General features: G+C 35.8%; 1 protein-coding gene across 1 annotated transcript in view; it reads left to right on the top strand.

Annotated features, from left to right (window-relative positions):
• Positions 1–13,240, top strand: part of LOC753648 (UDP-glucuronic acid decarboxylase 1) — a 39,049-nt gene extending 25,809 nt beyond the window's left edge. The window contains 7 exon segments of the mRNA XM_030981539.1: positions 1,581–1,745; positions 4,472–4,593; positions 7,208–7,371; positions 7,874–7,934; positions 8,532–8,589; positions 9,418–9,521; positions 10,502–13,240. Coding sequence (XP_030837399.1) covers positions 1,581–1,745; positions 4,472–4,593; positions 7,208–7,371; positions 7,874–7,934; positions 8,532–8,589; positions 9,418–9,521; positions 10,502–10,615 — 788 coding nt within the window. The 3' untranslated portion in view covers positions 10,616–13,240.
• The last annotated feature ends 9,123 nt before the right edge of the window (positions 13,241–22,363 follow it).

Genomic DNA, 22,363 nt, shown 5'->3' with positions numbered 1-22,363 from the left:
AAGAACAAACATTAAATTTGTTTTAAAAGAAATCCCCACAAAAAAAGAAGAAAAAAGTTTTTTGTGGTACTTTTTGATGTTCTTGATACTGGCTTTACAAAATCCTATGAATACATCCTTGGTCTGTTTAATGATAAGTGATGTTTTGTATGCATTGTGTTCCAAGGATGAATTGAAGAGGAGAGAAGGATAGGGAATAAGATATGAAAAGAAAACTTGGTATGTCATTATTCTCTCACGTGGGGTCGATTGATGTAACAATGGCAAATAGTTTGGAAAAGATAGGTTTTTATTTACATACATTCAGAGCATACATGTATGGTACTATGTGTGGGCAGGATATTCATTATTACACACAGTCTTCTGACAACAAAAAGGCTCCCAACTAGTAGTAAAGTGCTCTTCTTTGCAAATTCCACAAATTATTTTTTATGATTTATTACGTTCCTGGATAGCCCTTTATCTGTGTTACATGCATTATTGAACACCTTGAATCGGGTCAAAAATGTTGTTTTTGCCATTTTTCATTCTTTCTTTATTAATAAAATATATCCATAGAAAATAATGAATAGGTTAGAACTGGGTAAAACAAAAAAGATGTGAAAAAAGATGTTGTGTCTGCCTATTGACCTTGTGTTGACACTAGACAGTTCATACCAGTATAAGTATAACCCCATATATTGCTGGTTAGCACTGATACATGGTAGCTAGACTTGCATCAAGGAATTTGCTTTGTATCCTTTGGAGTCATGTTTGAAATGACCTGGGTATAATGATAAGTGATTGTTGAGCCAATGATCTTAAGTAAATCATGAGAAAAATGTGGACAATAATAATAATAATAATAATAATAGTGGGTTCTTGTATAGCGGTCATGTCTGTCAGACTTGACACTCCTGGCGCTTACAATTATTACCCTGGCTTTAGCACTGCTGCTATTGCGGCGCTCTAGCATTTCAAGGTATTAATTCTTGCCAGGTACCCATTTACATCACCTGGGTTGAGTGTGGCAATTGTAGATCAATGTTTTTTTGTATATCAAAGTATACCAATCACCTCATGAACATATATTTTGTATATAGCTACAATTCATTTGTTGTACATTTACATGCATTATGACTGATTGGATTTTACAATCAATTCTCATGAAGATTATATCTTTAAAGGGAAAGTCCACCCCAAAAATAAGTTTGTATCCATGGTAAAAACATAATGCATAAGTACATTTAGAATCTGCCAAATCTATTGCCCATTAGCAAATGTATTTATAATGATGATAACGACGATGATAACAAATTGTTGTATGTTTTCAAAATGTTTGGTGTCAGGGGAAAAAAAATACATGGGGGTGGGGCGTCGGGGCGAATTAGCCCCCAAAATGCCCAAAAAGAGCCCCCGAAAGTAAAAAAAGAGCCCCAAAAATTTGCATAGAGTTCGATGCAAAACGAATTAAAGAGTGTTATTTTCATGCAAGCAAGCTTGAAAAGTAGCCCCCAAATTTTTTTTATTAATTTTTTTCTGTTTGATGTATTCTTCTAGTCCAATGAATTTTGTATTTTCTCCCACTTTCCTGAATACAGTCGATCAAGTGTACCACTTGGCCTGCCCTGCCTCCCCACCACACTACATGTATAACCCTATCAAGACAATCAAAACCAGCTCCTTAGGAACGCTCAACATGCTGGGCCTAGCCAAGAGGGTTCGAGCAAGGCTCTTACTGGCATCAACATCAGAAGTCTATGGAGGTAAGTTTGAGTTCCTCTCAGAGAGTTTCAATTAAGATGAGGATGATGGGATGAAGTTAAGGGGGATAAGGATGATGATTGTGGTGACGGTGATGATGTTGATGATTAAAATGATGATATTGATGGTGATAATGGTGATGATTAAAATGATGATGATAATGAAATCTATGGTGATAATGTTGATGATTAAAATGATGATGATAATGATATCTATGGTGATAATGTTGATGATTAAAATGATGATGATAATGATATCTATGGTGATAATGTTGATGATTAAAATGATGATGATAATGATATCTATGGTGATAATGTTGATGATTATGTAAGGTACCAATTACGTAATCTAAGTTTCATAAGAAAGTGTTTATCTAAACCTGCGGCTGAGATCTTAATTCATGCTTTAATTTCTTCTCGTTTAGATTTTGCAAATTCATTGTTCTGTAACCTTCCAAAAAAAGATGTCACAAAACTGCAACGACTTCAAAATTCTGCAGCCCGCCTATTAACATTCACTAAGAAATCTGATTCCATATCACCAATTCTCCGTTCTCTCCATTGGTTGCCAGTTGAAAAAAGGATTATTTTTAAAATTATGTTACTTGTACATCATTCAGTTTACTCTCTTTCTTCCCCTGCATACCTGAGCAACTCTGTTTCAAAATACAACCCCACACGAAGTCTTCGCTCCTCATCAGACACACTATTACTTAATACACCCAGAATAAAACATGCTTGGGGGGAACGGGCTTTCTCAGCCATGGGTCCAAAACTGTGGAATAAGCTCCCTCTAAAATTACGTCAACTGTCATCGACAGAAACATTCAAATTACAACTAAAAACCTATTTGTTTCTTTCGTTGTAATTATTGCAATATTTTAATTTACTATGTCTAGGAGAATTCCGAATTTGTTTTTCGGTTTATTGTTTTCTCTTTCTTATGCCTGTTACATGTACTCTTTTCTAAGCGCCATGAGCACCGAAAGGTGGACCTGTGCGCTATACAAGTAGCCACTATTATTATTATTATTATGATTAAAATGATGATGATAATGATATCTATGGTGATAATGTTGATGATTAAAATGATGATGATAATGATATCTATGGTGATAATGTTGATGATTAAAATGATGATGATAATGATATCTATGGTGATAATGTTGATGATTAAAATGATGATGATAATGATATCTATGGTGATAATGTTGATGATTAAAATGATGATGATAATGATATCTATGGTGATAATGTTGATGATTAAAATGATGATAATGATATCTATGGTGATAATGTTGATGATTAAAATGATATCTATGGTGATAATGTTGATGATTAAAATGATATCTATGGTGATAATGTTGATGATTAAAATGATGATAATGATATTTATGGTGATAATGATGATGATTAAAATGATGATAATGATATCTATGGTGATAATGTTGATGATTAAAATGATATCTGGTGATAATGTTGATGATTAAAATGATGATGATAATGATATCTATGGTGATAATGTTGATGATTAAAATGATGATGATAATGATATCTATGGTGACAATGTTGATGATTAAAATGATATCTATGGTGATAATGTTGATGATTAAAATGATATCTATGGTGATAATGTTGATGATTAAAATGATATCTATGGTGATAATGTTGATGATTAAAATGATGATAATGATATCTATGGTGATAATGTTGATGATTAAAATGATATCTATGGTGATAATGTTGATGATTAAAATGATATCTATGGTGATAATGTTGATGATTAAAATGATGATAATGATATTTATGGTGATAATGATGATTATTAAAATGATGATAATGATATCTATGGTGATAATAATATCTATGGTGATAATGTTGATGATTAAAATGATATCTATGGTGATAATGTTGATGATTAAAATGATGATAATGATATCTATGGCGATAATGATGATGATTAAAATGATGATTATCATGATAATGATATCTATGGTGATAATGTTGATTATTAAAATGATGATAATAATGATATCTATGGTGATAATGGTGATGATTTAAATGATAACATTGATGGTGATACTTTTGGTGATAATGTTGATGATTAAATTATGATAATGATTAAATTGATGGTGATGATGTTGATGATTAAAATGATGATGATAATATTGTGATGGTGAGGAGGAGGAGGAGGAGTAAGATTTTGACTCTTACCTCAAGCAGTCCAAAGTCATTTATTTCATGGACCTTTTGAAAGCTGGATCTCTATCAATAATGATAATAATATTCACATTTGTTGTACGGTAGTGCATAATACTATGTTTCTATTAAAGTGCTTTACATTGTCACATTGCCAAACCAATTTGTATCGAACCAATATAAGCAACAAATTTTAGGCCATTTGGTAAAATGAAATGACTTTGTTGAGTCTATTGTCAATCTGGTGTCGGTCTCTGCTGTGTGACTTGGGTATCACATTATATATGTAACTTAATTGTCCAGTCTGTACAGTTACATACAAACTGTAACATTGAAAATACCAATAAATACAAGAATTATAGAAATAATGATCATCTCAAACATTTTCTTTGATAGCAATCTGACTAATATAGATCTTTTTCTCTATTTGTTGATTAACTACAAAGTTTTAATTTCTTCAAGAAATGGCCCCCATCTCATATTTGTCTATAGTTATTTTGTAAATGTTCTTTCGATGTATTGTTTGCCAGATCCAGAGGAGCACCCCCAGAAGGAGGAGTACTGGGGTCATGTGAACCCCATCGGTCCTAGGGCGTGCTATGATGAGGGCAAGAGGGTCGCTGAAACCATGTGCTACGCATACGAAAAACAGGTAGAGTGCTCTTTAATGGGATCCAGTAATTTTGTCTTAAATCCTTGATTTAGCTCATGCTGCAATGATAATTATAAACCTTTAGGTCAGTCAGGAACCCCATGAGTTTTACAAGCCGATCGCCTGTCTGGTTTTCAAGATATTTAGATTGAAAATCGATATCAAATTTTGCGTTTGCCAAACGGTTTTCATAACACTACAGTCTATTGGGGACAACGAGTATGGTAAAACTGTTCACTCAAAGGTTTTTACTTTTTTGAGGCACTTCTTGATCATTTTAAAGCGCAATTTTTGTAGGGCTTCAATATTACACCATATCACAGACACTGATAACACGTAGGGCCATGCATTGTTAAACAATCCCTTTAATAGTTCTATGAAGGATTAAGTTTCAAAAGTGTGAATTGATACTGGAATTATCAGGTGTATAACTTTGTCACGATCAGATTTATAAATTTGTGATGAGGAAAAGAAGGTTGCTGAAACCATGTTGTATACGAAAAGCAGATATAGTGCTCTTAGTTCTATACAGGATTAAGTATCAAAAGTGTGCATTGATACTTTGAAGAAACTTTATTTTAAAATTGAACATTGATATTAGCATTATCAAGGTTATACATTTTTATGAGCAGATTTATATTCAATCTGTGATGAGCGCAAGGGCGTTGCAGAAACCATGTGCTATGCATACGCAAAACAGGTATACAGTGTGAGTCAATACAAACCCGAGCTCAAGCATCAATATCTGAAAAATCGTGTATAATTGCTGAAATATGATATAATGGTGTGATAACATCTTGAATTTGAAAGATTGTTCATCAAATGTGATTTCATGTGACAGAGCACTGCCCTTTTTCAGAAAGCAAGTCACCTTGGCCCAGTTAAGGTTGAATGGTGTGTAGGAGTGGCTTTCATAGTAGTGCATTCATTTGGAATGAAGACCAAACCTTACATTTATCATCAAATACATTCCACACTTAGGTAGAGCAAAATTTGACATGAATCAGGAAAACTGTTTAGTGTTCAGCTCTACAAGGTTTATTGATCAATGTTCAAATTAAAGAAATAATCTGGTTCAATATGAGTAACTTAGACTAATTCTTCATGTACTGATTGCGACAATGTTTATGGTAGAATCTGGGCTTCCTTCTTGTGACTCACACGATGCAGTTTCTAGATTTACCAGGTTTATAGGTTTTTATGATCAGATCAAAAAATTATGATGAATTAAGGCAAGAGAGTGGCTGAAATCATGTGCTATGCGTGTGCGAAACAGATGCAGTGTCTGCCATATGTTCATTTCCCTGATACCAGATGCTTTCAGAAGTGTATGATGCATCGTTGTTTGTTCACATATGTTGTGGTTTACCCCCTCATTTCTTGTTTTGTTTCCGTACTCAATGAATGGCCATTGAGAATAAAAACAAGTAGGCTTGCATAGAGAACTGTGTGTGTGTAATAATATACACAAAACTGTGTAAAGTGCAGTATGCTTCGTTAAGTACACCTACATGTATGTAACCCTGCAGTAAAGTACCATCCTTTACTTTGCCTTCATTAATTATATGATTTGAAATCATAAGTTGGTGAAATGACCGGCAATGAGAACAGAAAAAAAGTGATATTTTCATACTGATAACAGGTACGATGAAAAAGCATCCTTATATAAATCTCTACTAGGGCTTTAAAATATCAAGTTGAGTGCAGGTCATGATATTGCATTGTGAAAAGAAATTTGCTGGAAGCAGTGAGGCATGGTCGATTATGGAGTGATTTATAGATGTACAGTATATACTGAGAGATTTTGTAATCATTAAAATGAAAAGATTATTGACTCAATCTTAATGCACTTTACACTGAATGGGTATATGAGACTACACCCAAATGTCTGGATCAAACTTTTCACCTGTTTCTCGATCATCATATTTTGAATACAAGGGCCTTTGAATAGCTACATGATGTTCTCCCAAAGTTACATAAAAGATGTTCATAAAGCCTATAAATTATTTTTCACCTTTACCAGAAGTTCAGAACTCAATCGTCTCTCTAAAAAACCCTCAGCCTTTTAATGTACCGTATCTCTTGCCTTGAAGGCTTGAATTTTGTATAGATAGGATGAAATAGAGAGATATAATACCAGTAATGGAATACAGTTGGTATTTAGGTTTAATGCACTGATACGTGTTACCCTTTGTTAATTCATGATACAACGCATAGAGTAATAATACAATGAATGAAATTAAACTTGGGCCAAAGCAGTTGAATGAAATATTATTGAATGATGACAAAATTGATGCCTCCAGGCCCTCAGTGGTACAGTATGTAAGCAATTTTAAAAGGGAGATGGAATGATTTACAGCGCGACATACATTGTAGATCAGATAAACTGGAAAAACAGGTAGGCAAGTGTCATGTCTATCAAGATAATGAAAGAGAAAAGAAGGGAGAAAGATAGAGAGATGGAAGAGAGAGAGAGAGAGAGAGAGAGAGAGAAAAGGAAGGATTGAGTGAGTGAGTAAGATAGAGAGGGATCTCCTTCTTTAAATAATGTTTCCATTAATTCTCTGTAAACTTCACAATTGTGATATTCCAACCAATCTTCATTTTTTCCCAGGATAAAGTTGAAGTCCGAGTTGCCAGGATTTTCAACACCTTTGGACCTCGCATGCACATGAACGACGGGCGGGTTGTGAGTAACTTCATTCTACAAGCTCTCCAAAATGAACCAATCACGATATTTGGAAAAGGACTACAAACGCGCTCCTTCCAATACGTCAGGTAATGATGATCAAGCTAGTGCTCTTCCCATTGTGTATGCAGACATGTTGATCATGTTGCTCTCTTTCAGTTTCATTGGATGGGGTCATTTTCTAGAGAACTGAATACGGTAGCAAAACTGTGTAACAGAACTGTGTAACATCTGTTAAGATTCTTTTGAAAAAATTAAGTTGTTAAAAAAAGAAGTTTTTTTGATCAGACATGATTCATTAAGCTGATTGTAATGCGATTGAACTGAAAATTGGAATACCGTAAACTAGAAACCAGAACGTTATGTAAATTGTTGCAAAATGATTAAATCCCATCACTGAACTTGTCCTATTTATGAAGTTTCTTGCTCTAATTCAACCAGTCCATCTTTCCTTCTTGAAATACCAAAAACCTTAAAAATATCAAATTTACAAGGGCTATGAATAATTCAGTTGTCAAATGTAAATTCAAAGACATCTGACAAAACCTGACCTTTAATATTTCCACCCCCTTATCTTTTATCTTCTTGCAGTGATCTTGTGACTGGTCTTATTTCGCTCATGAATAGCAATGTTTCATCACCAGTAAATATAGTAAGTATACATGTATTTAGTATAGGATCTCTTTCATATGTTTGAGTTTTTGGTGCCTAAAACTTTGTATCAAAATATCTTCTTGGGATCATTGATTTTGATGTACCCTAGGGTGACTGATTAGGGTGACTGAATAAAAGAAATGTCAACTTGAAGAGAATGCTCCCATGAAACATTCAATAGCCATGATAGTTTATAGAAGACACAAAAAAAGTTTTCATCTTGATCTTTGTGGAAGAATACCCACAAGGTTCACATGACCCTGCACTCTCTGTCAAACTTCTCAATATTTATTTTGCTGAATTTCATTGTGCCATAGGGCTTCACATGTGTAAAGCAACTGCATTTTTGTTTGTGAAATACTATAGAAAGTCTAATAACTGTTAAGTCATTCAGACCCCCTCCTCCCTGGAATTTTTTATTTTTTTTATTTTTTTATTGCATTTCCATTTTTGTCTGTAATGCCTTGAAAAAACATCTGAAAACAGGCGCTATATGAATCCAATTATTATTATTATTATCATCATCATTATTATTATTATTATTATTATGAGTAATGATTATGATGAATCTAATTTATTTTAATTTCATTTACAGGGCAATCCTGAGGAGCATACAATTCTTGAGTTTGCTGAAATAATAAAAAAGAAAATAGGTAAGATTTCAAAAGAATAGACCATTTTAATAATGTTATAATTGTATTTCAATAGTCTTGTTGCTACCTAGGACAAACACTATGGCTTGTCCTACCCAACAACATGAAATGCAGGAAATTCAAATTCTGACTATTGAAATACAATTATTTGTAACAGGTGAATAGAATAATTTGTCATGAAGCACTTAATAAATATTGGTACATTCAATTTGATTACAGTACGAAAATGGCCTATTGGCTATTGAGAGCCAGGGAGCGTTTTGTTGAAACTGTCATAATTATACTTCTTGGTCATTGCATTGAAACTTGTTAAAGAATGAACACACATGTTTCTATGGGAAGTCCATGAACTTTAATAGACCTGTGACAGGTTTCAGAAACTGGTCCCAAAGTGGCAGGAAATGAGTGAGTACCCTTTTGACTCTTAGCAGATGGAAGATTTGTGCAAAGAATGATGGAATGACCCTGGTCATTTCTCTTGTCCAGTTTTTCTTGTTCTTGTTCTTGTTCTTGTTCTCCTTCTCCTCCTTCTTCTTTTTCTTCTTCGTCTTCTTCCTCTTTCTCTCCTTCTTTCTCTTCTACTTCTTCTTATCCTTCCCCTTCTTCCTCTTTTTCTTCCTATCCTACTTCTGCTTCTTTTTATACTTCTTCTTCTTTTTCTTCTTCTTCTTCCTCTTTTTCTCCTCCTTCTACTTCTTCTAATCTCCCTCCCTCTCCTTCTTCCTCTTTTTTCTCCTACTTTTTCTTCTTCTTCTTCTTCTTCTCATTATTATCGTAACTATTACTGACTTCTATGTTTTGTATACATTTGTTTTGTTACCCATGCAGGAGGAGGTAGTGTAATCTCACATGTCCAAGCTGCTGAAGATGATCCTCAAAAGAGAAAACCTGATATTACCAAGGCGAGGACATTATTAAACTGGGAACCAAAGGTAAGCACTCTAATTATTCCAATATTTTTATTATTATCATTATTTATTATATCCCTTCTATGAATTATTTATGAACATTCAATTGGTGCCAGTCCCTCCTCACATAAATTATTTCCACTATACTTTTGAACTAAATGCTTGGAATATTTGTTTGATATTTAGCATCACCTGTGCTTTGGAGGGGAAATGTAAGCTTAATCACTGTAACCCTCAGGTCTCTCCTCCCGATATGACTGATTGGGATACACATAATTTTGGCCAAGTCTTGGTAAAGTAACATGCACTGTACACATAAAGATGTATATGGGACTACACAATTGGTGTTGGGGGCTACTAACCTTGATTTCCTAATCTTTCTATGCTCATTACTCAGCCAGTATGCATCTTCTACCAAAATTGTTTGGCAAATGACATTTATTTGTACTCTTGAACATTCAGTGTTAGTTTCGTTTGATTCTGTGAGAATTAATTTTTTTTTTTTTACCAGAACTCAATTTTATCTTTAAATGTAAAGAAGCAATAAACAATTTGAAAGTCATCCTACAAACAACTCTTTGGTTGGTCTTATCTTTTGGTACAGCAGTGGTCATAATGGCAATGATCATAATGATTAATGGTTACATCCAGGAGTATATAGGGAGGGAGGAGAGGGAGAGTGAGATGGACAACAGATAATGTGCAATATAAGGACACTAACTAGGGAAAAGCATCTTAAAAGGGACATCAGCAATAAACTGTTTTAAAGCCCCACTGTCCTACTTGTAGCTACTTGCTCCCTCTATATAGAAAACTTCCCCAATTGGTGCCTGTTGGTCCCCCATGATCCTCTTTTTCTTATGTTAGTTGAGAGCTGAGTTAATGAGATAGCCACCTGTCAGTGTCCTCTCTGTGTGGTCTAATCCCCTCTGGCCCAGTAGTATTGACGGTCTTTAAAGTCATCCTGTAAAAAACTCTTTTGTTGTCCTTTTCATTTTGACCAGATTCTGCTGGATGATGGACTGGAGAAGACAATACAGTACTTCAGGAATGAGCTGAATGCCACTAAGGGAACGTTCCATCCTAATGCACACATACCAATACCAGGAAGCGAGTAAATGCGTTATCACCAAGACGTAATGAACATCTGGAAGGCCCTCTCCTACACCTTTCCTGTTGCTCTGTCAGATTAACCTCTCAAAATTACTTAACAAAGAGAAAGCATGTGCTTTGAAATCGGTTAACCCACAGGGTAGACATATGTAGTGATATCCCTTGGTTCCATTAAGGTAACAAGCCTGTGGCTCATAACCATGGACCTACTTTGTACATAGCATCTCTGGAATGCTTTTTCAACTGTGGCAGACCTATTCTCTGAATCTATTTAAAGGACTCCATTTTGGATGTTGGTTTCCATTTAATCCAAGTATGTTAAACCTCAGTCATAGTAACAAGACCAACACCAGACTGACTACCAGCTGAGCAAAAAGTTATATCATCATTGATGGTTCAGAATTGGTCCGTCTGGCGTCAGGTTTGGATGGGGATGGCGGTATGATTGAGGTATTTTGCGGCATCAGTTTACTCAAGTACAGAATATGAAACAAACAGGGACTGTAGGTATATTTCTTTCATTCATAATCTAAATGCATTAGAAGAGGAGGGCGGGGTTAGTCATAACAACAGTGATGACCTAAAAATATTATGAGTCGCTTTGCTATACTATTAAACCGCTTGTAAAATGTTAGATTTATTTTTGAAATATCTAGTTGATGATTAATGTAAGAACTTGTATATTCTTTATAATTCAGATAAACTCTTTAATGGATTTTCTTATAAAAAAACTTGCTTGTGAATTTTTAAATTTACGTTGAACTCTATTTATTCAGCCACATTAGGTGGTATGTACTTACCATTTCAACAACTTTATTTTTAAATATCAAGCTGATAATTAATGTAAGAACTTGTATCATTTAACCGTAGTATTTCTATGTTCAGTGCCAAGTGTGCATGAGTGCCCTTTTTAGTATCATGTCCCAGTGCATTTTGCTGACTTGGCTACATGCCAAGTCATCTTGGGATTACTAGTCAAGTGCAATCAAGTTGACACAAAAAAGAATAAAAAATTGAAATCATCAGGGTTGATAGAGTTGGGGTTGTTTCACAAAGACTAAGATGGACTGAAGTTGGACCTGAACTATGGCATGTCATTCATGCCACTGGTTAGTCTCACCATTGGTCTCTCAATTATGATCTTTAGATTTTCCTCCAATAATGAACTATCAAAAAATGTAAATGCTGTCAATTTGTGACCATGATTGGTACATCCCTTGAGAAAACAATGCCAGGATGTTTAGAGGAACTAGTAGCATGAATGGCCTGCCATAGTTCATGTACAACTTAAGTGGTACTCTTATCTGAACAATGTTACCAAGTCCCTTTAACACTCTACTGGTTATGAGTACCGTATATGTAAAGGCTTGTTCAAACATGATGTATGTAGCAAAACTGTGGTGTTTTTTCATGATGTTATTAGAGCGTATTGCGCTTCACTTTCTGTATCTCACAGCACAGAGCTCAGTGAATATATGCGCAAGTCCTTTGTTGCGGGCAGTTACCACTCATTTTACATGTGGAAAAAAACAGTGGCTTTTTTTTGGTGATGGTTTACCGCGCCATATCTGTAGCAGCTTTTGAATAGTAGGGCAACATTTAATGTAATGAAATGAAGAAGATTACTGGACACCTTTTTAGATATTTTGAAGAGGACGAGTATCTTTCTTGGTATAACCTCGTGAAGGATGTTTGTGTACCCACCCTCCTCCAATAAACACACACACAGACAAACCTATTTGCATGCTTATTTTATTGAAATGATGTGCCGACTTATTTATTTTTTATTGAAATCTCAAACTTCTTTTGTTAAAATATCTCTTATAAAGGGATAGATGATATTTTGTGTATTTCTAATTTTAGTTACTAGCCAGTTGGCTAAAAAATAGTTTCTCATCTATTGTTACTTTTGTATTATGTATATGTGAAAAGGATGTACTCAGAAATTGTCTTAAGTGATGTGAAAAAAATGGAATCTGAAATGATCGACGTTTTGAAATAATGTGCCACATCCCCATTCTTTCAAGCAAAAATATCTATTTTTAGTTCCCTTAATTTGTAGTTATTTATGGTTATTTTTTTTATTTTGCATTTTTTTGTATATTCTATGATTCTGCCTTATTTGCAAGGAAATTTCAATTTATCTTCATTTTTGTGTGGAGGATTTAATATTCAAATGTACATGGTTTTCATCATCAGTAAAGCAGCTACAATTACATGTGTAGTTAATATATAAAAGTATCATTTTTTTTTCAGTCACTTTATTCTCAAAGAAGAAAAACGTTGGGAGGGTCGGGGAAGGCTTCATCTATGAAGATCATTTGTACTCCTTTCCAACGAGACATAAAGCAAGATGGAGGTATGGGGATTGGGACTTATTCCACAAAATTCAATCTTCAATTGCATCGGATTGGTTTGTGGTGCCTTACAACAGGGAATGTTTGCTTTTTTATTCTCACTAGCATGGTGTGTTGCACTAGAAATAATGTGGTTACATTTTTACTTTTCACATCATTGATGCATTCTTTGTTTTTAATTGTTAAAAATGTAATACATGAATTGCTGAATCTTGATTGTACAAAATTTGATAAATGAAGAAAGATCCTGAAATTAAAAAAAGAAGAAAATTATTGTTTGTGCTCAGTGTCACTTATCAAATCCATAAAGCAGAAAAGAGAAAGATAGAAAGATAGTGGTGAACAAGCAAGAGAGATGGAAAGAGAAAAATAGAAAGATAGAAAGATAGTGGTGAACAAGCAAGAGAGATGGAAAGAGAAAAATAGAAAGATAGTGGTGAACAAGCAAGAGAGATGGAAAGAGAAAGATAGAAAGAGAATGGTGAACAAGCAAGAGAGATGGATAGAGAAAGATAGAAAGAGAATGGTGAACAAGCAAGAGAGATGGATAGAGAAAGATAGAAAGAGAATGGTGAACAAGCAAGAGAGATGGATAGAGAAAGATAGAAAGAGAATGGTGAACAAGCAAGAGAGATGGAAAGAGAAAGATAGAAAGAGAATGGTGAACAAGCAAGAGAGATGGATAGAGAAAGATAGAAAGAGAATGGTGAACAAGCAAGAGAGATGGATAGAGAAAGATAGAAAGATAGTGGTGAACAAGCAAGAGAGATGGATAGAGAAAGATAGAAAGATAGTGGTGAACAAGCAAGAGAGATGGATAGAGAAAGATAGAAAGATAGTGGTGAACAAGCAAGAGAGATGGAAAGAGAAAGATAGAAAGATAGTGGTGAACAAGCAAGAGAGATGGATAGAGAAAGATAGAAAGATGGTGGTGAACAAGCAAGAGAGATGGATAGAAAAAGATAGAAAGAGAATGGTGAACAAGCAAGAGAGATGGATAGAGAAAGATAGAAAGATAGTGGTGAACAAGCAAGAGAGATGGATAGAGAAAGATAGAAAGATAGTGGTGAACAAGCAAGAGAGATGGAAAGAGAAAGATAGAAAGATAGTGGTGAACAAGCAAGAGAGATGGAAAGAGAAAGATAGAAAGATAGAAAGATAGTGGTGAACAAGCAAGAGAGATGGAAAGAGAAAAATAGAAAGATAGAAAGATAGTGGTGAACAAGCAAGAGAGATGGAAAGAGAAAAATAGAAAGATAGTGGTGAACAAGCAAGAGAGATGGAAAGAGAAAGATAGTGGTGAACAAGCAAGAGAGATGGAAAGAGAAAGATAGAAAGATAGTGGTGAACAAGCAAGAGAGATGGATAGAGAAAGATAGAAAGAGAATGGTGAACAAGCAAGAGAGATGGAAAGAGAAAGATAGAAAGAGAATGGTGAACAAGCAAGAGAGATGGAAAGAGAAAGATAGAAAGAGAATGGTGAACAAGCAAGAGAGATGGATAGAGAAAGATAGAAAGATGGTGGTGAACAAGCAAGAGAGATGGATAGAGAAAGATAGAAAGATAGTGGTGAACAAGCAAGAGAGATGGAAAGAGAAAGATAGAAAGATAGTGGTGAACAAGCAAGAGAGATGGAAAGAGAAAGATAGAAAGATAATGGTGAACAAGCAAGAGAGATGGATAGAGAAAGATAGAAAGATAGTGGTGAACAAGCAAGAGAGATGGAAAGAGAAAGATAGTGGTGAACAAGCAAGAGAGATGGAAAGAGAAAGATAGAAAGAGAATGGTGAACAAGCAAGAGAGATGGATAGAGAAAGATAGAAAGATAGTGGTGAACAAGCAAGAGAGATGGAAAGAGAAAGATAGAAAGATAATGGTGAACAAGCAAGAGAGATGGATAGAGAAAGATAGAAAGATAGTGGTGAACAAGCAAGAGAGATGGAAAGAGAAAGATAGTGGTGAACAAGCAAGAGAGATGGAAAGAGAAAGATAGAAAGAGAATGGTGAACAAGCAAGAGAGATGGAAAGAGAAAGATAGAAAGAGAGTGGTGAACAAGCAAGAGAGATGGATAGAGAAAGATAGAAAGATAGTGGTGAACAAGCAAGAGAGATGGAAAGAGAATGGTGAACAAGCAAGAGAGATGGAACGAGAAAGATAGAAAGAGAATGGTGAACAAGCAAGAGAGATGGATAGAGAAAGATAGAAAGATAGTGGTGAACAAGCAAGAGAGATGGAAAGAGAATGGTGAACAAGCAAGAGAGATGGAAAGAGAAAGATAGAAAGAGAATGGTGAACAAGCAAGAGAGATGGATAGAGAAAGATAGAAAGATAGTGGTGAACAAGCAAGAGAGATGGAAAGAGAAAGATAGAAAGATAGTGGTGAACAAGCAAGAGAGATGGAAAGAGAAAGATAGAAAGAGAATGGTGAACAAGCAAGAGAGATGGATAGAGAAAGATAGAAAGATAGTGGTGAACAAGCAAGAGAGATGGAAAGAGAAAGATAGAAAGAGAATGGTGAACAAGCAAGAGAGATGGAAAGAGAAAGATAGAAAGATAGTGGTGAACAAGCAAGAGAGATGGATAGAGAAAGATAGAAAGATAGTGGTGAACAAGCAAGAGAGATGGATAGAGAAAGATAGAAAGATAGTGGTGAACAAGCAAGAGAGATGGAAAGAGAAAGATAGAAAGATAGTGGTGAACAAGCAAGAGAGATGGAAAGAGAAAGATAGAAAGATAGTGGTGAACAAGCAAGAGAGATGGATAGAGAAAGATAGAAAGATAGTGGTGAACAAGCAAGAGAGATGGAAAGAGAAAGATAGAAAGATAGTGGTGAACAAGCAAGAGAGATGGAAAGAGAAAGATAGAAAGATAGTGGTGAACAAGCAAGAGAGATGGATAGAGAAAGATAGAAAGATAGTGGTGAACAAGCAAGAGAGATGGAAAGAGAAAGATAGAAAGATATGGTGAACAAGCAAGAGAGATGGAAAGAGAAAGATAGTGGTGAACAAGCAAGAGAGATGGAAAGAGAAAGATAGAAAGATAGTGGTGAACAAGCAAGAGAGATGGAAAGAGAAAGATAGAAAGAGAATGGTGAACAAGCAAGAGAGATGGAAAGAGAAAGATATAAAGATGGTGGTGAACAAGCAAGAGAGATGGATAGAGAAAGATAGAAAGAGAATGGTGAACAAGCAAGAGAGATGGAAAGAGAAAGATAGAAAGAGAATGGTGAACAAGCAAGAGAGATGGATAGAGAAAGATAGAAAGATGGTGGTGAACAAGCAAGAGAGATGGATAGAGAAAGATAGAAAGATAGTGGTGAACAAGCAAGAGAGATGGAAAGAGAAAGATAGAAAGATAGTGGTGAACAAGCAAGAGAGATGGAAAGAGAAAGATAGAAAGATAATGGTGAACAAGCAAGAGAGATGGATAGAGAAAGATAGAAAGATAGTGGTGAACAAGCAAGAGAGATGGAAAGAGAAAGATAGTGGTGAACAAGCAAGAGAGATGGAAAGAGAAAGATAGAAAGAGAATGGTGAACAAGCAAGAGAGATGGATAGAGAAAGATAGAAAGATAGTGGTGAACAAGCAAGAGAGATGGAAAGAGAAAGATAGAAAGATAATGGTGAACAAGCAAGAGAGATGGATAGAGAAAGATAGAAAGATAGTGGTGAACAAGCAAGAGAGATGGAAAGAGAAAGATAGAAAGATAGTGGTGAACAAGCAAGAGAGATGGAAAGAGAAAGATAGAAAGAGAATGGTGAACGAGCAAGAGAGATGGAAAGAGAAAGATAGAAAGAGAGTGGTGAACAAGCAAGAGAGATGGATAGAGAAAGATAGAAAGATAGTGGTGAACAAGCAAGAGAGATGGAAAGAGAATGGTGAACAAGCAAGAGAGATGGAAAGAGAAAGATAGAAAGAGAATGGTGAACAAGCAAGAGAGATGGATAGAGAAAGATAGAAAGATAGTGGTGAACAAGCAAGAGAGATGGAAAGAGAATGGTGAACAAGCAAGAGAGATGGAAAGAGAAAGATAGAAAGAGAATGGTGAACAAGCAAGAGAGATGGATAGAGAAAGATAGAAAGATAGTGGTGAACAAGCAAGAGAGATGGAAAGAGAAAGATAGAAAGATAGTGGTGAACAAGCAAGAGAGATGGAAAGAGAAAGATAGAAAGAGAATGGTGAACAAGCAAGAGAGATGGATAGAGAAAGATAGAAAGATAGTGGTGAACAAGCAAGAGAGATGGAAAGAGAAAGATAGAAAGAGAATGGTGAACAAGCAAGAGAGATGGAAAGAGAAAGATAGAAAGATAGTGGTGAACAAGCAAGAGAGATGGATAGAGAAAGATAGAAAGATAGTGGTGAACAAGCAAGAGAGATGGATAGAGAAAGATAGAAAGATAGTGGTGAACAAGCAAGAGAGATGGAAAGAGAAAGATAGAAAGATAGTGGTGAACAAGCAAGAGAGATGGAAAGAGAAAGATAGAAAGATAGTGGTGAACAAGCAAGAGAGATGGATAGAGAAAGATAGAAAGATAGTGGTGAACAAGCAAGAGAGATGGAAAGAGAAAGATAGAAAGAGAATGGTGAACAAGCAAGAGAGATGGAAAGAGAAAGATAGAAAGATAGTGGTGAACAAGCAAGAGAGATGGAAAGAGAAAGATAGTGGTGAACAAGCAAGAGAGATGGATAGAGAAAGATAGAAAGAGAATGGTGAACAAGCAAGAGAGATGGAAAGAGAAAGATAGAAAGAGAATGGTGAACAAGCAAGAGAGATGGATAGAGAAAGATAGAAAGAGAATGGTGAACAAGCAAGAGAGATGGAAAGAGAAAGATAGAAAGATAGTGGTGAACAAGCAAGAGAGATGGAAAGAGAAAGATAGAAAGAGAATGGTGAACAAGCAAGAGAGATGGAAAGAGAAAGATAGAAAGATAGTGGTGAACAAGCAAGAGAGATGGAAAGAGAAAGATAGTGGTGAACAAGCAAGAGAGATGGATAGAGAAAGATAGAAAGAGAATGGTGAACAAGCAAGAGAGATGGAAAGAGAAAGATAGAAAGAGAATGGTGAACAAGCAAGAGAGATGGATAGAGAAAGATAGAAAGAGAATGGTGAACAAGCAAGAGAGATGGAAAGAGAAAGATAGAAAGAGAATGGTGAACAAGCAAGAGAGATGGAAAGAGAAAGATAGAAAGATAGTGGTGAACAAGCAAGAGAGATGGATAGAGAAAGATAGAAAGATAGTGGTGAACAAGCAAGAGAGATGGAAAGAGAAAGATAGAAAGAGAATGGTGAACAAGCAAGAGAGATGGAAAGATAGTGGTGAACAAGCAAGAGAGATGGATAGAGAAAGATAGAAAGATAGTGGTGAACAAGCAAGAGAGATGGAAAGAGAAAGATAGAAAGAGAATGGTGAACAAGCAAGAGAGATGGAAAGAGAAAGATAGAAAGATAGTGGTGAACAAGCAAGAGAGATGGATAGAGAAAGATAGTGGTGAACAAGCAAGAGAGATGGATAGAGACAGATTGAAAGAGAATGGTGAACAAGCAAGAGAGATGGAAAGAGAAAGATAGAAAGATAGTGGGGAACAAGCAAGAGAGATGGATAGAGAAAGATAGTGGTGAACAAGCAAGAGAGATGGATAGAGAAAGATAGAAAGATAGTGGTGAACAAGCAAGAGAGATGGAAAGAGAAAGATAGTGGTGAACAAGCAAGAGAGATGGATAGAGAAAGATAGTGGTGAACAAGCAAGAGAGATGGATAGAGAAAGATAGAAAGATAGTGGTGAACAAGCAAGAGAGATGGAAAGAGAAAGATAGAAAGATAGTGGTGAACAAGCAAGAGAGATGGAAAGAGAAAGATAGTGGTGAACAAGCAAGAGAGATGGATAGAGACAGATAGAAAGAGAATGGTGAACAAGCAAGAGAGATGGAAAGAGAAAGATAGAAAGATAGTGGTGAACAAGCAAGAGAGATGGAAAGAGAAAGATAGAAAGATAGTGGTGAACAAGCATGAGAGATGGAAAGAGAAAGATAGAAAGATAGTGGTGAACAAGCAAGAGAGATGGAAAGAGAAAGATAGAAAGATAGTGGTGAACAAGCAAGAGAGATGGAAAGAGAAAGATAGAAAGAGAATGGTGAACAAGCAAGAGAGATGGAAAGAGAAAGATAGAAAGATAGTGGTGAACAAGCAAGAGAGATGGAAAGAGAAAGATAGAAAGATAGTGGTTAACAAGCATGAGAGATGGAAAGAGAAAGATAGAAAGATAGTGGTGAACAAGCAAGAGAGATGGAAAGAGAAAGATAGAAAGATAGTGGTGAACAAGCAAGAGAGATGGAAAGAGAAAGATAGAAAGATAGTGGTGAACAAGCAAGAGAGATGGATAGAGAAAGATATAAAGATAGTGGTGAACAAGCAAGAGAGATGGAAAGAGAAAGATAGAAAGATAGTGGTGAACAAGCAAGAGAGATGGAAAGAGAAAGATAGAAAGATAGTGGTGAACAAGCAAGAGAGATGGAAAGAGAAAGATAGAAAGATAGTGGTGAACAAGCAAGAGAGATGGAAAGAGAAAGATAGAAAGATAGTGGTGAACAAGCAAGAGAGATGGATAGAGAAAGATAGAAAGAGAATGGTGAACAAGCAAGAGAGATGGAAAGAGAAAGATAGAAAGAGAGTGGTGAACAAGCAAGAGAGATGGATAGAGAAAGATAGAAAGATAGTGGTGAACAAGCAAGAGAGATGGAAAGAGAAAGATAGAAAGATAGTGGTGAACAAGCAAGAGAGATGGAAAGAGAAAGATAGAAAGAGAATGGTGAACAAGCAAGAGAGATGGAAAGAGAAAGATAGAAAGATAGTGGTGAACAAGCAAGAGAGATGGAAAGAGAAAGATAGAAAGAGAATGGTGAACAAGCAAGAGAGATGGAAAGAGAAAGATAGAAAGAGAATGGTGAACAAGCAAGAGAGATGGAAAGAGAAAGATAGAAAGATAGTGGTGAACAAGCAAGAGAGATGGAAAGAGAAAGATAGAAGATAGTGGTGAACAAGCAAGAGAGATGGAAAGAGAAAGATAGAAAGATAGTGGTGAACAAGCAAGAGAGATGGAAAGAGAAAGATAGAAAGAGAATGGTGAACAAGCAAGAGAGATGGAAAGAGAAAGATAGAAAGATAGTGGTGAACAAGCAAGAGAGATGGATAGAGAAAGATAGAAAGATAGTGGTGAACAAGCAAGAGAGATGGATAGAGAAAGATAGAAAGATAGTGGTGAACAAGCAAGAGAGATGGAAAGAGAAAGATAGAAAGATAGTGGTGAACAAGCAAGAGAGATGGAAAGAGAAAGATAGTGGTGAACAAGCAAGAGAGATGGATAGAGAAAGATAGAAAGATAGTGGTGAACAAGCAAGAGAGATGGAAAGAGAAAGATAGAAAGATAGTGGTGAACAAGCAAGAGAGATGGAAAGAGAAAGATAGTGGTGAACAAGCAAGAGAGATGGATAGAGAAAGATAGAAAGAGAATGGTGAACAAGCAAGAGAGATGGAAAGAGAAAGATAGTGGTGAACAAGCAAGAGAGATGGAAAGAGAAAGATAGAAAGAGAATGGTGAACAAGCAAGAGAGATGGAAAGAGAAAGATAGTGGTGAACAAGCAAGAGAGATGGAAAGAGAAAGATAGAAAGATAGTGGTGAACAAGCAAGAGAGATGGAAAGAGAAAGATAGTGGTGAACAAGCAAGAGAGATGGAAAGAGAAAGATAGAAAGATAGTGGTGAACAAGCAAGAGAGATGGAAAGAGAAAGATAGTGGTGAACAAGCAAGAGAGATGAAAAGAGAAAGATAGAAAGATAGTGGTGAACAAGCAAGAGAGATGGATAGAGAAAGATAGAAAGATAGTGGTGAACAAGCAAGAGAGATGGAAAGAGAAAGATAGTGGTGAACAAGCAAGAGAGATGGAAAGAGAAAGATAGTGGTGAACAAGCAAGAGAGATGAAAAGAGAAAGATAGAAAGATAGTGGTGAACAAGCAAGAGAGATGGAAAGAGAAAGATAGTGGTGAACAAGCAAGAGAGATGAAAAGAGAAAGATAGAAAGATAGTGGTGAACAAGCAAGAGAGATGGAAAGAGAAAGATAGAAAGATAGTGGTGAACAAGCAAGAGAGATGGAAAGAGAAAGATAGTGGTGAACAAGCAAGAGAGATGGAAAGAGAAAGATAGTGGTGAACAAGCAAGAGAGATGAAAAGAGAAAGATAGAAAGATAGTGGTGAACAAGCAAGAGAGATGGAAAGAGAAAGATAGTGGTGAACAAGCAAGAGAGATGGAAAGAGAAAGATAGTGGTGAACAAGCAAGAGAGATGGAAAGAGAAAGATAGTGGTGAACAAGCAAGAGAGATGGAAAGAGAAAGATAGTGGTGAACAAGCAAGAGAGATGAAAAGAGAAAGATAGAAAGAGAATGGTGAACAAGCAAGAGAGATGGAAAGAGAAAGATAGTGGTGAACAAGCAAGAGAGATGGAAAGAGAAAGATAGTGGTGAACAAGCAAGAGAGATGGAAAGAGAAAGATAGTGGTGAACAAGCAAGAGAGATGGAAAGAGAAAGATAGTGGTGAACAAGCAAGAGAGATGGATAGAGAAAGATAGAAAGATAGTGGTGAACAAGCAAGAGAGATGGAAAGAGAAAGATAGTGGTGAACAAGCAAGAGAGATGGAAAGAGAAAGATAGTGGTGAACAAGCAAGAGAGATGGAAAGAGAAAGATAGTGGTGAACAAGCAAGAGAGATGGAAAGAGAAAGATAGTGGTGAACAAGCAAGAGAGATGGAAAGAGAAAGATAGTGGTGAACAAGCAAGAGAGATGGAAAGAGAAAGATAGTGGTGAACAAGCAAGAGAGATGGAAAGAGAAAGATAGTGGTGAACAAGCAAGAGAGATGAAAAGAGAAAGATAGAAAGATAGTGGTGAACAAGCAAGAGAGATGGATAGAGAAAGATAGAAAGATAGTGGTGAACAAGCAAGAGAGATGGAAAGAGAATGGTGAACAAGCAAGAGAGATGGAAAGAGAAAGATAGAAAGAGAATGGTGAACAAGCAAGAGAGATGGAAAGAGAAAGATAGAAAGAGAATGGTGAACAAGCAAGAGAGATGGAAAGAGAAAGATAGAAAGATAGTGGTGAACAAGCAAGAGAGATGGAAAGAGAAAGATAGAAAGATATGGTGAACAAGCAAGAGAGATGGAAAGAGAAAGATAGAAAGATAGTGGTGAACAAGCAAGAGAGATGGATAGAGAAAGATAGAAAGATAGTGGTGAACAAGCAAGAGAGATGGAAAGAGAAAGATAGAAAGATATGGTGAACAAGCAAGAGAGATGGATAGAGAAAGATAGAAAGATAGTGGTGAACAAGCAAGAGAGATGG

This window comes from Strongylocentrotus purpuratus, unplaced genomic scaffold, assembly GCF_000002235.5.
Source record: "Strongylocentrotus purpuratus isolate Spur 01 unplaced genomic scaffold, Spur_5.0 spur5_scaffold_12, whole genome shotgun sequence".
In the NCBI taxonomy this organism is placed as follows: Eukaryota; Metazoa; Echinodermata; class Echinoidea; order Camarodonta; family Strongylocentrotidae; genus Strongylocentrotus; species Strongylocentrotus purpuratus.
The sequence above is the reverse complement of the archived record's forward strand: the minus strand, read 5'-3'. Positions and strand labels throughout refer to the sequence as shown.